An 18264-nucleotide genomic window follows, 5' to 3' on the forward strand; every position below is an offset into this window, starting at 1 on the left:
CAGAATTTTCCTTTGTAGTAAACTTTGCTTCTAAATGCAAAGTTCGGCTCCATCAGGTGGAGTCCCAAGAGGCAAATGGGCATCTGAGAACATCACATTTAGGATCCTGGGCACACACATTTACCCTCCCCATGTCAGCATGGCAGGCGGAGATGACACAGGAACAGGTTGTGGTAGACTTGAGTTCTCACACCTGGATGGCTTGTCGGTTTTTTTGGCTTGAGAGCCACCATCGAATAAAGTTTCTCATGGATAGACCACCATGACCAGAATGCAAAACTGTAAAGCAAGCATGTCAAACTCCAAGGCTAATACTGGCCAGATAAACAAAGTTTAAGTTTATGTGGGTCATAAAAAAAAAAGCTTCAATTTTCATAGAAATGTAGGTTTATTTCGATAGAGACATGCTGAATACAAAGGGCTGAAATAAATGAGTAATCATTAACATAAAATGGTAGAACATTTTAATAAACATTAATATTTTTTCTTTTTTTTTAAATATATATTTTATTGATTTTTTACAGAGAGGAAGGGAGAGGGATAGAGAGTTAGGAACATCGATCAGCTGCCTCCTGCACACCCCCCACTGGGGATGTGCCCGCAACCAAGGTACATGCCCTTGACCAGAGTCGAACCTGGGGCCCTTGAGTCCGCAGGCCGACACTCTATCCACTGAGCCAAACCGGTCAGGGCAATATTTTTTCTTGAACATTAACTTACCAGACACTGAATAACTGCACAAATTATTAAACATAATGCAAATAAACCTATTTTTCTTGTTCTCCGAAAGCGAAATATTTCCTGTTGCGCACACCAAACAGGTCAGTCAAAGACTAATGACATGGCAATCGGCTGCTAAAATATTCGCTGCTGGTATTAGTGGAGAGAAACGGGGTGCCTGCGCATAAGGCGCGTAAGGGAAATGAATGCAACATGATTATAGTAATCAGTCATTGGCGAACATTGTAGCTAGTTATTAATTATGTATAACAGGATATTGTAAAAAATAAGTTATGAAATTTTTATTGAAAAGTTTCTTACATACCGTTAAATTGTCTGGGCTGCAAAAATATGCGTGTGGACTACACGCAGCCTGTGGGCCGCGAGTTTGACATGCTTGCTGTAAAGTGGCTGCAGAATTTTTATCAGCAAATCCGCCACAGTTGTGGTACATTGGGTCTTTAACTGACCCCAAATTAATTACAGGCAGATGCTGGACTCAAGGCTACAAAGGGAGCCAACCACTCTTCTGTATTTGCACATGTAATTCAGTGTCTCACCACAATTGAAATACTTTTAAATTTCTTCTGCCAACTCTTCATTTCAACCAGAAAAACCAATATTCGATATTATTATATCTCTCAAATGATAAGTTTTCATAACCAATAAAGCTAATTGACCTCGACTGTCCGATTCCTATCAATACACTTTTTATATTAGTATTTCAAAATACATTAAAAAAATGATCAGTCCTACCAAAGTGTCTTCTCGTGTTAGTCATCTTAAAGTGATCAAAAAGGGAGCATTATAAGATTTCTTGGTAGGAGCTAACAGGCCTTTAATAAAGGAGGTTGGTGGTCTTTTTTCATATTATCTACAATAGAATATAAAATTAATTTTAGTAAAATATTTATCCTTTGGCAATACTTGATTCCTGACATAAATAATTATTAAGACCATGTCTTAAGTCATCTCTTCTAAAATATAGCCTTGTAAAAGATTATGCTTAATCCTATCTAATAAAAGAGAAAAATGGTAATTGGCGTACAATGATACCCTTTTCATTGGCTAATCAGGGCTATATGCAAATTAACTGCCAACTAAGATTGGCAGTTAACTACCAACTAAGATTGGCAGTTAACTGCCAACTAAGATTGGCAGTTAACTGCCAACAAGATGGAGGTTAATTTGCATATGTAGGCACAATGCAGGGAGGCGAAAGGGAAAGCAGGAAGAAGCCCCCTGCCACTGACAGTGATAGGAAACCCAGGGGGGAGCTAAGAGCTGGGGGGCAGGGCAAAGGCGGCCCTGGGGCCGCCTTTGCCCTGCCCCCCAGCCATGATCGGAGAATCGGGCGCCTTTGCCGCCCTGGCCAGTGATAGCAGGAAGTAGGGGTGGAGCCAGCGATGGGAGCTGGGCACGGTCGAAGCTGGCAGTCCCAGGAGCTAGGGGTCCCTTGCCTGGGCCTAAAGTGGAGCCCACGATCGCGGGGCCGCTGCAGCTGCGGGTCCCCGCTGCCCGGGCCGGACGCCTAGGCCAGAGGCGTTAGGCCTGGGCAAGGGCGGAGCCTGCAACCGCGGGGAGCTGGGGGTCCCCTGCCCAGGCCTGACACCTCTGCCGGAGGCCTCAGGCCTGGTCAAGGGGCCCATCCGGTGATTGGTGATCGGAGGGTGATAAGGGTCAACTCCTCTGGCCGAGGCATCAGGCCTGGGCGGGGGGCTGAGCCGGGGATTGGGGGGATATGATGGTCCCCTTGCCCAGGCCTGAAGCCTGGGTCAGAGGCATCAGGCTTGGGCGGGGGGTGGAGCAAGCGATCAGAGGGAGATGGGGGTCCCCTGCCCAGGCATGATTCCTGGGCCAGAGGCCTCAGGCCTGGGCGGGGGCCAGAGCCAGTGATTGGGGAGATGGGGGTCCCCTGTCCAAGCCTGACACCTCTGGCGGAGGCGTCAGGCCTTGGCAAGGGGCCGATCAGGCGATTGGAGGGTGATGGGGGTCTACGCCTCTGGCCGAGGCATCAGGCCTGGGCTGAGGGCAGAACCAGTGATGGGGGGAAATGAGGGTCCCCTGCCCAGGCCTGACGCCTGTGTCAGAGGCGTCAGGCCTGGGCAAGGGGCCGATCCTCTGATTGGAGGGTGATGGGGGTCAACGCCTGAGGGCTCCCAGTATGTGAGAGGGGGCAGGCTGGGCTGAGGGACACTCCCCCCCTCCCACACCCAGTGCACGAATTTCGTGCACCGGGCCCCTAGTGGGTATATAACAGGTTTACTTGGCTAATTGATGATCACTAAAGATGATTCCCAGCTTTGTATATGTGAAGACTTTTTTGAAGTTTTATTTTAAAGCATTTTCTGATTGGGGCTCCCTTTTGTCTTTTAAAGGTGCCTTTTCTTTTGTTCAAAAGCAGTTCTGATGTGAGATGCCATGCATGTGTAGACCACTGATGATAATAAAAGACCCATTGCTTCTAAGACATTGTACTGTTAACAGCTGGTGATACTGAGTGCGGTAAACATTTCACAGTGTTACGTACATTAAAACATCATAATGCTAAATAATTGCATCATATTGTTAAGTAGATGCAATTTTTGTTAATTATACTTCAATAAAGCTAGGAAAAAACAAACAATCAAACAAAAAACCAGTAGATGACAGAAAGATGAATAAGACTATCCCACACAAAGGAACTGACAGTTTATTTGAATAGAAAATGTTGTCACAGATAAATACAATATGTAGCAGAATGTTATAAATTCTATGGGCAAGATGCAAAAAAGATGAAAGAAAGCTTTCTAAACATATAACAAAGCAGTAATAGTTTTCGCAGGGCCAAAACCGGTTTGGCTCAGTGGATAGAGCGTCGGGCTGCGGACAGGGGTCCCAGGTTCGATTCCGGTCAAGGGCATATACCTGGGTTGCGGGCACATCCCCAGTGGGAGTTGTGCAGGAGTCGGCTGATCGATGTTTCTCTCTCATTGATGTTTCTGGCTTTCTATCTCTCTCCCTTCCTCTCTGTGAAAAATCAATAAAATATATTAAAAAAATAGTTTTCGCAGGATAGGGTTAGTGAAAGGAAGTAGTGTTAGGTAAAGGCTAGTGATATAGGCAGGGGTCAGGTCTTAGAGAGAATTGCTGTCTTTCTCAACTATCTGAGCTTTATTTTCTAGGGAAAGGAGAATGTCAGGAGGCTTTTCAGAGTATCCTCTCCCATTAGAAAGTAATAGTTAGTCACTATACAAAATTACAACATACAGAAAAAGTGTGCAGAAGAAATGTAGTATTTCTAAATTCACTCTCATCTCCCAGTCTCGTCTCCCAATTCAGTTCCTGAACCCCCAGTGCCAGGATTAGAGCCCACTGTGGGAATAGTACTCAGAGGTGGTGTATAATAAATTGTAGGAGAGCAGAACACAGTGAATATGTCACAGGATAATTTAATTATTAGGGATCTGAGCAGTTAGGAAGGAATGAGAATAAGAATCCTTTTAAAGATCAAATCAACAGATTTGGACTAATTTTAAGTGAATGTATCAGGGGAAATGAAGAGGAAGATTGGTTGTATGACTGACTGCATTTTCAAGCCCACATGACCAAAAAGGACCCAGTTGACATCAGATGGGAGAGACCCTGCCAGAGGCAGAGGATGGGAGACACACATCAGGCACTAGGAGTTTGAGGTCCTTGTAAGAAGGCCTCAAACTGGCCCAGAGTGTGGACTGTCTCTACGGAATCAGGGATCCAGGCAGCAGTGACAGTTGCATCCTCTTCTCCGTGTGCAGCGCACTCACCTGCTGTTATCATATCACCACTAAGCTTTGCTGGCATCTTTTTTATAGACAGTTTCTGAGGTTGTGGAGACAACTGACTTAAGAAGCACAGCAGTTCACATGGTATTTACAAAGCCATCATTTCTTGTACAAGATTTATGTATGAGGTCAACGTTAGTGTGATGCAAGGGTCAGTGATCCCCAGATTTGACCATTAATCCTCTGGTAATGGAAGCGATGGCAGCTTTCACCTCAAACACACCAAGAGTAATGTGACAGCACTGTCCTCCATGTGTTTTGAAAAAAGATTGCTGATTATTGTGTCTTCCTGTGAAGCACTCCTGCCCTTTAGGTTTTGCCTATAAATAAGGGGAGCCTGAGACAGATCCCATTTGTAGATTTCACATATGTTTACATTCTCAAGGATGACCAGGATCGGTCAATTACATTTGACTCTAGTTCTTGGAGGAGTCTAAATGGAAGGGACAGTTTGTTTATAAGAAAGCAGTCTTTCCTGCTTTGTAGAGTAGCGTGATTGATTTAACACTGGATCACAGCTGGCCAGAGCAGCCCTGCGTCTAGTCTTGGGTTTCCAAGCTCAGCCTTGTACCATAGCATCAGTGTCCTCATGTGCATATGCATCCCCGAACAATTGGTTATTTGTCTTCCAGTTTTGTTTTTCAGTTTTCTCCACCATGTGATGTCTGGCCTCAGCCTTGCAGGGTTTAAAAATTAGGCATATTTCACTCATGACCTTTTACAAAAATTAAAATTTTAGTTGACTAAGTAGGTCTCAGCTGGTGCTAGAAATGCTTGCTAAAACATTTTTTTCCCAAAGCTCTGTCAGCATCTGAGCCTGTTTGAGATTTTTAGAAAATTGTACAACTTTTGTTTTTATTGTTTGACCCCTGGTAGATGGTGATAAACTTCTTGAATGGAGTATCTCTCTTCCAGAGACCAGCACAAAACTTAGGTGCAGGATTTCATGATTTCTATATAATTTCACCCTAAAAACGTTACAGATACATTTTTGTTGCTGTTTTCACTCACATGCCTCTGTTGTCCTGGCTGACCTTGGAAGGGGAACTTGAGTTCTCCATACCTTTGTTTACTCATGTTCCTCTGAGATTGATGATGCTCGTGTTTTTGCCTCCCTGTCATTAGCAAGAGCAATGTGCTCATCTTCCTGCCTTCCTCCTGCTGTTGTGTGAACACCTGTGTGGACATACCACAAGGCACACTTTAGGGAAAGTCATTTAGAACCTTCAAGGGCCTACGTTTCCACTAAGTCCTCCAAAAAAGGTGAAGATAGAGGGTTCCCAGAGCTTCTAGCTCAGCTCTCTTCTTCCAGTCCTGGTCCCTTCTAATCTTCATAAACTCCCATTCTCTTTCCGTGTTTGAGCATGTGAATATTGTTCACAGAACAGATCATGCATCATAAAGCTCTTCCTACATACTTTCCTCCCCATCTCCTGTCATTCACTCACCACTCCAATTTTGGCCATATTGAATTACTTCCTGTGCTATAATTCTGTTCTCTCTCATTCCTATTTTGTACATGATACTTTTCTTCCAGTATGTCTTCCAGATACCTTCCTTTGCTCACTTATTATTTGCTGTTACTAACTATAGCTGGCTGAAGTCTGTGCTTTTAGGTCTCTCTTGGAATCCTTTCTTGCTTAACTCTCCTCCCCTCCTTCCCAGTTAGGATTACCTATCTCCACTGTATGGCCCATAGCATCACCCTCATCCCTGTATTACAGCTCCTTTGTTGGTTACAGTCACAGGCCTGAGATGAATTAAGTATTTCCAGTAGTGACCACAGTCTACCTACTGAGTTGGTGCTCAATAAGAATTTGAAGTAAGAATCAATGGCTCAAGAAGCAGAGGAAATGTGAAGGGTAATTATTTTTGCAACTGCTGACATCATTAATGGGTTCTGTAGTTTAAGAAGTTTGCACTGTTTGTTTTAACTTTTAGAATAGAATGTAAATTAAGTGGAATTCTCTATGTGGATTAAATTTTTTAAAAGATTGTTTCTTATCTGTACTGTTTACATTGACACATGATACATACAATGTGTGTGTTTACTTGAAACTGAAAGTTTTAAAGTATAATGCATACTCTTACTACTTATAGTAAACACTGATGTTTTCTATTCTGTTCTTTTCTATTTAACTTTTCTCACTGCTGTTCATGACCCATTAGATTAATTTCATAAATCCCTATAGGACATAGCCCGCATTTCAGAAGCCACTGATCTAAGTAACTGTACTTTGTCCTGTGGTGAAGACTTGAAGTGCAGGTGTATCAATCGGAATTCAGCTAGAGAAACTGAACCAGTAGGAGATATATACTAAGAGATTCATTGCAAGGAATTGGCTTATGCACATATAAGGGTTGGGTATGCAAGTCTGTAATCTCTAGGGCAGGCTATTTAGATGTGGGGGAAGGTGGGCCTCCACAACAAACTGAAGCTCCTGCCCACAGGTAAAATTTCTTCTTCCTCCTGGAAGTCAACTCTGCTATTATGGCCTTTGAATCAGGCCCACCCAGATTATTTAGAGTAATCCCCATCCCCCCAAAATGGTGTCAATAGGTGTTAATTAGTTCAATTTTTTCTGTGCTGATGACACCTGTCCTGTGGGAACTGGACCAGGGCCACCTATTGATTTCAAGCTGGCCACCAGTTGTCAGTTTGTAAAGCATATGTCTCCAATTTAAACCAAAAGTCTGGTTGAGCGGAAAGAGAACATTGCTAATTTTTCATGGGTATGTTTAATTGTTTATAATAATTTGAAAAATGCTGTGAACAATAAGATCATCAGTGGAATTGTCCAGTTTTTTATTAAGCTGTCTACTGGAAAAGCTCACCAATTTGGGCTTCACTGTCTTAGAATTTGTCCAAATTTATAATTACCTAACTTTATATTTATTTATGATGGAATTTCTTCCTGGTTACTTCAGTGCCTGTAAACTGTCTTTGCAATTAGATATTAAACCCACTTAAAAAAATTTAAATACTTTAACAACACATATTTGTAGAAAAATGATCTACACTAATAAAAGACAAACATGCAAATGAACCGTACCTTTGCTACACCTTAAGCCACGCCTACCAGCCAATCAGCGTGACTATATGCAAATTAACCCAACCTAGATGGTGGCCGGCAGCCATGAAGCTGGAGCAAGCAGGAGGCCTGGTTGCCCCAATAATGGAGGAAGCCAAGCTTCCCTCCTGCCCGCCCTGGACGGCTCTGAGCTCCACTCCAGGCTACGAAGTTTCAATTATATAAGGTAAATAAATCCCAGAATATAAAAAAAGAAGAAGAAAAGGAGAGGCTGGGAACTTCCATCGCCAGGGGGGCTTGGCCAGCCTGAAAATGGCCCTTAGCCCCTCACCCAGACTGGCCAGGCACCCCAGTGGGGACCCACCCAGCCTAAAGGGGGTGTGGCCAGCCTGAAAACAGCCCTCAGCCCCTCACCCAGGCTGGCCAAACCTCCATGGGGTGAGGGTCCCCACTGGGGGGGGGGGCTTGACCAGCCTGAAAACAGCCCTCAGCCCCTCACCCAGGCTGGCCAGGCACCCCAGTTGGGACCCCCACCCTGAAGGGGGTGTGATCAGCTGCAAACAGCCATCAGCCCCTCACCCAGGCTGGCCAGGCACCACAGTGAGGACCCCCACCCTGAAGGGGGTGTGACCAGCTGCAAACAGCCATCAACCCCTCACCCAGGCTGGCCAGCTACCCCAGTGGGGACCCTCACCCTGAAGGGGTTGTGACCAGCTGCAAATAGCCATCAGCCCCTCACCCAGGCTGGCCAGGCACCCCAGCGGGACGCCCACCCTGATCCGGGACACCCTTCAGGGCAAACCAGCCGGCCCCCACCCGTGCACCAGGCCTCTATCCTATATAATAAAAGGGTAATATGCAAACTTACCCTAACAGCAGAAAGACTGGGAATGACTGGTCACTATGACACACTGACCACCAGGGGCCAGATGCTCAATGCAGGAGCTGCCCCCTGGTGGTCAGTGTACTCCCACAGCGGGAGCTCGCTCAGCCACAAGCCAGGCTGATGGCTGCCAGTACAGTGGTGGTGGTGGGAGCATCTCCTGCCTCCTCAGCAGTGCTAAGGATGTCTGACTGCAGCTTAGGCCTGCTCCCCACTGTCAAGTAGACATCCCCCAAGGGCTCCCGGGCTACCAGAGGGATGTCTGACTGCCAGCTTAGGCCCAATCCCCTGGGGAGCGGGCCTAAGCCAGCAGGTGGTCATCCCCTGAGGGGTCCCAGACTGCGAGAGGGCACAGGCCGGGCTGAGGGGCACCCCCGAGTGCACAAATTTTTGTGCACTGGGCCTCTAGTACTAATTATAATTGAATTCAATTTTTTCAAAAGGAAGAGATATAGGACCTTCTAATCTTTTTGTTTCATTGATAATTTCTGTATATTTGACCTTAATAAAATTCCACTCATCTTGAAATACTCTTTTTTGAAATATTGTTTTATTAAATATCTCTCTCTCTCTCTCTCTCTCTAAATATATATATATATATGTATATGTATATGTATATGTATATATATAAAATCTGTCTTTCCACATCGTCAGCCATAGTTATTCTAAATTTAAAGAATTACATCCTCCACTTGTTTTTTTATTACCTATATATATGAATTGGTTGGTACCAATGATAATATAAAAATGTATATATTATCATGGGTTTTGTATACATTCTACAAATATATCTGTGGATATGGAAATTTATAACACTCCAAATGATATGAGAAAAACACTATCAAGGTATGATTATCTTTGTCAGGTGTCAAAAGATTAGTTTTTGGAACCAGAGAATATTTTATTTTAAGGGATTTGTGATGGATAATTTTATATGTCAACTTAGCTGGACCATGGTGCCCAGATACTTGGTCAAACATTATTTTAGATGTCTTTGTGAGGGTGTTTTTGAATAAGATCAACATTCAAGTTGGTGGATTTTGAGTATAGCAAATTGCCCTTTATCATGAAAGTGGGCCTCATGGAACCAATTGCAGGCTTTAATAGAAAAAGGCTGACTTCCCAGGAGGAGGAGGGAGCTCTGTCAGCAGACTGCCTTGGACTTGAACTGCAACATCAGCTTTTCTGGGTATCCAGCCTGCTGGCCTACCCTGTAGATTTTGGATTTGTCAGCCCCCCTCTATAACCTCATGAGCCAATTTCTTAAAATAAATCTAGTTTACTATAAATACAAGTATAGTACCATGTGTATAATTACAAATATATACATTCACATCCTGTTGATTCTGCTTTTCTGGAGAACCTTGACAAGTACAGGATTCTTTGTATTGCCTTTTGAACTAATGGGCTGTGCTCTCAACCGCCCATTATGTAGAGTGTTTGTTTTTCACTTCCTGTTCTTTAGTTATCCATGAAAACACTAGGCTTACATTTAGTGAAATATACTTTTTTCCTTTATGGGCTTTGTCTTCATTAACTATCCTTATAACCACCATGTATATTGTTCTCTGAACTTCAAATTTCTTGTGTAAAAATATGAAAAGTGGGCGGATACTCTCTTACTTGTTTCTGCCTTACTTACTGGATCAGTTGGTACAAGAATTAATGATAATTTGTGTAAAGTTTTATATTGTCTGTAACTTCCAATTACTTTAGCATATATATCACAATATTTATGGTTTTAACTTTGTTTTATGAGTCTTCAGTTATCATTCCAAGAACACCAGTCAGGTATCCTCACTCTAGAATTAGTTAATTTCTATTAGAATGACCCTAATTATAAGTCTACACTCCAGAGATAGGTACTTTAAATCTGCACAAGAAGGTTTATTAACATTAGGGTTGTTACAAATAATTGGTGAAATGCGCAATGTTGAAAATATATGGATTGGCCTTAGAAATATTTTATGTTAATGGACTTTTAGTCAGACAAGGCCAGCAAGCTAATAGCATTTGGAGTAACGCCTAACTCTAGTACTCATTTGGTACTGTTTTCTGATATGTAGGATTCTTTTATTTTAAATTTCTTTATTGATTAAGTTATTACATATGTGTCCTTATCCCCACATTACCCCCTATCCCACCCACTCATGCCCTCATACGTAGGATTTTGTTGAGTGATTCAATTAGAAGGTTAGACACATTCTACCATAGAATACTATCACAACTGCTTTAAGTACATCTTCAGGCAGGGTATTTGTCGGAATACCTTAAGGCAGCGGTTCTCAACCTGTGGGTCACAACCCCTTGGGGGCTCAAACGACCCTTTCACAGGGGTCGCCTAAGACCATCGGAAAACACATATATAATTACATATTGTTTTTGTGATTAATCACTATGCTTTAATTATGTTCAATTTGTAACAATGAAAATACATCCTGCATATCAGATATTTACATTACAATTCATAACAGTAGCAAAATTACAGTTATGAAGTAGCAACAAAAATAATTTTATGGTTGGGGGTCACCACAACATGAGGAATTGTATTAAAGGGTCGCGGCATTAGGAAGGTTGAGAACCACTGCCTTAAGGTTAGACATCTGGGACTTTACTGAGCTTACATGATAGAGCTGTGGGTTTGTTTTTTCATCTTCCTGCTCATCGAGGTTTTTGTAGGCACCAGAAAGCCCTCACCTATTTAGAATCTTTGGAGACCTGCAATGTTTACCTGCAAATGCCTGATCATAGTGAATTCCAGTTTGGCTTACATAACTTTGCAACAAGAACCTAATATATTCCTTGGCACACAGTAGGCATTACAAAACCATCTCTCTTACTGTCATAAATCAGTGAACTGGCCTTGATTCTGGGGAAAGAAAAAGAAGGCTGAAGTTATCATTCATGATTCTAAAGCTGCCAGGATCCTTCTTTCAAAGGATGGTTTATTGCCAATTTTTTTTTTTTCTTAACTTTAAGACGTGGACTATCTTGTCCATGCTCTCTTAGTCTCAATTTAGAGTCTCTTTAGCAGAGCCACTAAAATCATGTGAAGGTGAGTTGGAATTCTACCAGGGAAGCTTATGGTAAGTGAGGTTTGTTTGTGGAAGCATGTGAACGCTTGGCTGGTCTCCAAGAGCACAGTGTGCCAAGCCATCATCTGAAACGCAGCATGCTAGGACCTGGGACATTGTCCATCTTTGATGTGTCAAGAAGATGAAGCGGAACCCAGACGACAGGCGGAACTGAGACTTTGTGGGAGCGTTGTGGGAGGTTCCTTCCAGTCAGTATTTACAGAAAATTCTGAATTTATTTTGACCTGCATTGATTAAAGAAAATGTGTCATGGGAAGTAAAGGAAATATGTTTTTTTCTCCTTATTTTAAAAAAAATGTTGCTATTGTTTTGAAAAAGTGTAAAAGCACTAGCTACCAGAAGTGTAAAAAAAAGAATGATTCTAGTTGAAATCTTATAATAAGCTAATTTTAACTTTATTTGTTTTTCATAGCCTTGGATTACTGGGTGAGGAATGTCATTGCTAACTGTATTTGTAAACTTGTTACCCCTAAAAGCCTGCCTCTGCCACAAAGCAAGGGACAAGGTCTTGTTCTGTTTCTTTTGATAAAGGAACAGAATATAGCTTGCTGGCTTTCAAACAAGCAGTCTTAAATTTAAACATCCTTTTGTTTGCTTTTCTCAGTCAGATAACACAGGAACAATGTGAGGGTGCCTGAACTTAATATGTAGGTATTTTTTGATGGTGTTGAATATGCGGGTCCAGGATTCTCTTGAGTCTTGCCCTTTAGAGTTTTTGCATTGCCTTAATATTATGAGAGGGCTCTCATTATTATCTGCGTAACTATACATAGTTTTGCAAAGCAGTTATGGTAAATTAATTAAAAATGGTAGAACAATTGCAAATATATTTAAAGAATGAAGACCTATTGATGAAACAGGCAGTTTTTACCAAGGTCAGCTTCCTGGCATCTCTGAGGTTCTTCCTGGTCAAGGCAAAACAAAGTGTGCAGTCGCTGAGCCACTGCATACTGACAGTGCACAGCTTTGGACACAGGTAGGGATTTGGCGACTGTGTGCATGACAGTGATTTAACTCAAGAAAATCTCACGGTAAAACCTATTTAATCTTGTATTAGTGCTGGTTAATGAAAATTGGTTTTTAAACACTTAAAATTCAATGTCCGTAGGAGATTGCCTGCAATTATTTGTAGGAATTAGTCAGTGTATCGGGGCACATTCAATAACAAATATTGCCTTGATATGCAATTTATAGAATCACAGCCTTTTGTAAAGCTTCAGTTATAACAGTCTTTAATTTTTTTACATGAAAGAAACATTCAGATAGTTCCTCTAACATGCTCTCTCAATGGAAGCTGTAGTCAAGAGGGGCATTAGGCCTTACCACCTCACTACTCTGGCAATGATTATAACAAAGCAGTTGTCACAGAAAAGGTAGGAAGTCTGAGTGTTGTACATATTTTTATCCAATCTTATGAATAATATAGTTTAGGAAATAGCATTGCTTTCACTGTTTTTCTGTAAGATTCAGCTAATGCTTAATAAAATCTGGCATGGAAGTGGTCCATTGTTGTATGGAGAGGTGGGGTTTTACCAGCTTATCTTGGTTTTGAAATTTTAACTTCTTACCTAAGATGGTATGAGACATTGACCACTACTTTCTTCTTTCCATAGACAAAAGGGAATCACTCCTTTGCCACCATAGGCAACACACCATACAATTGATGGGACTTAAAGTGGTGGCCCTGCATGCACATATCATGTATATGATTCATGTCTTTAGTCATTTGCTTTAGTATTTCTAGAATCTGCGGGTTTGTAGGAAGGTCCTCTCTAGTCTGTTAAACATTGCCTCATATATTTTTTTAGTACTCTTACAAATTTTTGTTCTTAATAATCTGGATTTAACTTTTGTTAATGATGTGAAATAGAAATATTTTCAGATGAATATTTCATTCTTTCCCATTTAGGAATGTAATGTAATGTTTATTATGGTAGAGAAATATCATAGTGACCAAGCAAGAAGCATGAAGCTATGAAAACATTTTGAAAGTCGGGAAGAAAAACAATTAACTCTGGTACAGATCCTATAAATGACATGATTTTGAGACATATATACCATTAGGAACCACACTGCATCCGCTTCTGTATATGCAATGTGTATTCCTGGTTTATAAGTTGCCATATACAGTATATACGAGTTGCCAATTTTTCAATAACATGTGTAAAGCACACCTGGACCGCCAGAGCTGGCTTTGTAGGCAATGGACATGATTTCTCCTCTGACCTTCTGTTCTGCTTTCTACTTTTATTGTAGCTTTTTGTGTATATTAAAAAAACCACACAACTCATTCCTAGCTTTTAGGATTTTGAGGGACATTACAGAATTTTTAAGGCACAGTTCATGTACTTAGTAATTATTGAATTTAATTGAAAAATGTCAGTTTTTATTATTTCTATTAATTGGACTTGATGAATAATAAGTTCCTTTCTTTTAAATATTCTTTAGTGTATTAAGCAAGGGATTGCATACTTATTATTTTCAGTTACTTTTCAAATAAAACAAATATTTCAGCAGAAACAGCTTTCATATTTCTTATTACTATGTCTAAAGACCACATTCACTAGTCTTTTGAATTGTTTAGGTAGGAAAGAACGAGCTATCAATCTCTTGAGCAAGGTTTTGATAGCCATTACAGGCAGTCCCTTGGGCTACGTTGGACTCGACATACGTTGTTTTGTGGTTACGTCGCCATCTCCCATTTATTTATATATAAAAAAAAAAATTCCCGTCATTTCGACGTATGTACATGTGTGCTTTGTTTTTTACTTATTTACCACAAGTAAAGGTCAGGGATTGTTATCTTTCTTTCTTTTTTTTACTGTTTCACTTCATTACCGCTGTGTATGTGTTCCATGTGAGTGATGTAGGTGCTTATGTGGGTGGGTTCTGACTTACGGCGAAAATCGCCTTATGTCGCCCCGTAGGATTGTATCTCCGATGTAACCCGAGGACCTACCTTACATGGAAAAGTTCAGTGAGAATTTAATTTAAATCTACATGCAAGTAAACTGAGAGATGACAAACAAGAGCTTAACATGCCTAATACAGTATAGAATAGAAATCAATTTCAGCGATTCTGTGATTGAAAACAGTTCTGGTGCTGACACACTACAGTGTTGGGGCTTGTTTAGGTCATACCATGAAATGGGTTCAGTGTGGGTGTTTGCTCAGTGGTTCTCAACCTTCCTAATGCAGCGACCCTTTAATACAGTTCCTCATGTTGTGGTGACCCCCAATTTCATTGTTACAAATTGAACACAATTAAAGCATAGTGATTTGCCGGGAGCCGGTCCATGCTTGCTGTTTCAAGGGACCTGGCATATATGGCATACTGTTCTTAATATGTTTGCTCACCTTTTTGGCGCTGTGTTTTAACCAAGGTCACCTCTCCGAGAAAGGTTGAATCCCCAGGTAGGGATTTTCCCCTGAAGTTAGGGAGGGAATAAAACCCCTCAACTAAGTGCCAGGCAGGTAATTAATCCCTTTAACTACGAACAATCATGCTTAAACTACATAATCTTTTCTCCCTGGAATGGAGATAAGAAACGCCCTAACCTTCGTAATAGAGATTGATAGGATTGAATCAACTGGTATAAATACAGTTGTAACAAGACAGAAACAGACAGAACTCAGAACTCATGACACAGAACTCAGAACACAGAATCAAGAACACAGGGGCTTGGAAGACTACAGAAATTGGCAAGAGAACCGGACTGAACCTGGTTGGAGAACCTACAGAACCTGGCAATAGAACCAGGCAAGAGAACCCAACCATGCTGATCAACTGAATGCTGCCTCCGTGTCCTTCCTTCTTCGCCGACTCCGTCCACACCTTTGGGGACCCCTGGACCCGCTGGGGCTGGACCCCGGCAGTGATTAATCACAAAAACAATATGTAATTATATATGTGTATTTCCGATGGTCTTAGGCGACCCCTGTGAAAGGGTCGTTCGACTCCCCAAGGGGTCACGACCCAAAGGTTGAGAACCGCTGGCTTAGATAGCTTCACAATGCTTTGCCTTAGTTGTATCAGGAACCAGCATGTAGCTAGTATGTATATTCTGATTCTATAAAAAGAAATTACTATTGCCATCCAGATAATGTATTCTGTGGCTCCTGTTGTTTCCGAAATTGTTAAAAGTGGTAGAATGACTCATATATTTTTAAATTAGTAAGATATGTTTATTCTCATTCATTTTTCCTCTTAACATCTCAATTGATTTTTAAAATAAAACAGTTATTTAGATGAAATTCATGACACAAAATTTTTAACTTATGTACTTTTAGATACTTAGATTTTTCTTTTTTTGTAATTTAGAAAGCCATCCTTTTGGGATTATCATCTTTTTGTTGATCTTTTCCTACAGGTTTTCAGCACATACTCCAATGAAGACTATGACAGGAGAAATGATGAAGTTGACCCTGTGGCTGCTTCAGCTGAGTATGAACTTGAAAAGCGTGTAGAAAAGTTGGAACTTTTCCCAGTGGAACTGGAGAAAGGTATATGAACTCTACATCGTTTGTAATATTATTATATTCCTATGTTAATAATACAGAAATGACTTTTTTTTCCCCAAGTATAGCTTTTTTCTCCCCTAAGGATTGGATCAAATTTTAATTCTCATGCAGGAGTTTATTTATTAAATTTCAAAACTAGTTGATATAAATTCTCTGTCGATGGTGGATTGAAAGATTCTCTCTACTGTCCACTCCCAACTGGAACTTATCTACTGTAGTTGGCTGGATGGTGGTTATGAGTAGGGAGGCATGAACAAGGCCTGATGCTTGGTCGGTACTCCTGCACAGGGCTGGCGAGGTGAGAGCCCGGAGAGAGCTGTTGGAGAGTGTGGGGCAAGTGGTGTTTTTTGTTTGTTTGTTTGTTTTTTGTTTTTGTTTTTTTGTGGAGGGAGAGTGGTCATGGTTAAACTCTGAATATGGTAGATATGAGGAGTACTGGGCTTTCAGGAAATTATGGATTTTTGGAATGAAGGCAGTGGACTGCTCATCTCTGAGGAGAAAGGGCTAAAGGAGAGCAGGCAGACGGGAGCAGAGGGGCCTCCTGCTGAAATCTCTCCCTGGAATTGCAGTCCGCCTGTTGCAGTAACTGGGGACCCACAGGACCAGAGGCCATCATGTTTATTGTCATGTAAGACAGGAAGCTGGGAACTAGACTCTGACCAATGAATAGAAGACAGTCGACTGTCACATCTCAAAGTTTTAGGAAAAAGCCCAACAGATGACAACTTGAATAACAAAAAGGAAGCAAAAAACAAAAAAAGCAAATATAGATATTCAAGTATGGCTTTAAAAAGACATTCTTAATCAAATTAACAATAATACAAAAATATAATAATTTTTAAAAATAAAAATGTCAGTAGAGGAATTGAAGAGGAAAAGATGATTATGTTGAGATCAAATTGGTGACAAAGAAGTTCAAGCATAAGAAGAGTCCCAAACTAATTCTCAAATGATAGACCAAAAATCCAAGAAAAACTGTAGAGACTCAACATACAAAGAAAGGGAAATGGCAATAGAGGATGAGCGATATAGAGAAAAATTTCCTGAGCTCAAAAACAACTTGATCCTTGTATTTGAAAAGACTTAGCCAACTGATTGCAAGGACTTAATAAAAAATCCACACTTAAGCATAGGCTGGAAAAACACATGATTTCTAAATGAATTCAAAACAATGTGTTTTTTGTAAGTATCTTTCATAGGGCCAATAAAATGGAAACAAAAGTGAATGCCTATCACTGGGAAAATGGTTGGCTATGTTATCATTCTGTCTCACCATAAAATATTACACAATCATTAGAAGGGATTTAAAGCTATGTTAAAGTTGATACTCATGACGTATATTGAATTAGAAAAGTAAGCTGAAGAGGAAAGTAGGTGTCATATGATCTTATTTGTGTAAAGCAAATAGGAAAGAAAAGCCAGCCATATGTACACTGTAGTTGTTGATATGATTCTATCCTTGATAGCAGGACAGAGAAAGTACTGAAAGACACATACCATCTTAATACAAATGGTGATCTGGGACAAGTAAAAACAACCCATATAAATAAAGGGGAAATTCCAGAAATATTATGACCACATTTATTTAAAATAATATATATGGCTCAGCCAGGAAAAATTAAGCCAGAATGGTCCACATAAAGTTATATTAATGTAAAATTATTGAACCTCAAATAATTTTTTTTGTGAAAGGAGGACAACAAAAATTAAATAATTAATGGAAGTGAAATCAGACAAGCCTCCGAGTGACTAAAAGACAATAGAGAAGGCAGAGGTGGGTGGGTGGGAGGGAAGAGATTAACCAAAGAACTTGTATGCATGTATGTATAACCCATGGACACAGACAATAGTGTGGTGAAGGCCTGGGGAGGGGTTGAGTGCCGGCTAGGAGTCAGTGGGGGAAAATGGGGACACATCTCTAATACAGTGGGGCCTTGACTTACAAGTGTCCCGACTAACGAGTTTTTTGAGATACCAGCTGTCTCTCAGCAGATTTTTTGCATTCAGTTGACAGAATAATTTGAGTTAAGGAGCTCCTTAGCTAGCTCCTTAACGAGCTCCTTAACGAGCTTGGTCTCGGAACGAATTAAACTCGTAAGTCAAGGCCCCACTGTACTTTCAACAATAAAGATACATTTTTTAAAAAGGCAATAGAACATCCTTTTCTCAGGAAAAGAAAGTATGACTCAAGAATTTTATTACTCTGCCAA

At 40.9% G+C, this 18264-nt stretch overlaps 1 protein-coding gene across 14 annotated transcripts in view; it reads left to right on the plus strand.

Annotated features, from left to right (window-relative positions):
- The window catches only part of PPP1R9A (protein phosphatase 1 regulatory subunit 9A), a 260733-nt gene that overhangs the window by 126796 nt on the left and 115673 nt on the right, over positions 1-18264 (plus strand). For all 14 annotated transcript variants that reach the window (XM_059712351.1, XM_059712355.1, XM_059712356.1 and 11 more), the window contains exon 3: positions 15904-16036. In XM_059712351.1, coding sequence (XP_059568334.1) covers positions 15904-16036 — 133 coding nt within the window. The remainder of the gene's footprint in view (positions 1-15903; positions 16037-18264) is intronic.

This window comes from Myotis daubentonii, chromosome 10, assembly GCF_963259705.1.
Source record: "Myotis daubentonii chromosome 10, mMyoDau2.1, whole genome shotgun sequence".
In the NCBI taxonomy this organism is placed as follows: Eukaryota; Metazoa; Chordata; class Mammalia; order Chiroptera; family Vespertilionidae; genus Myotis; species Myotis daubentonii.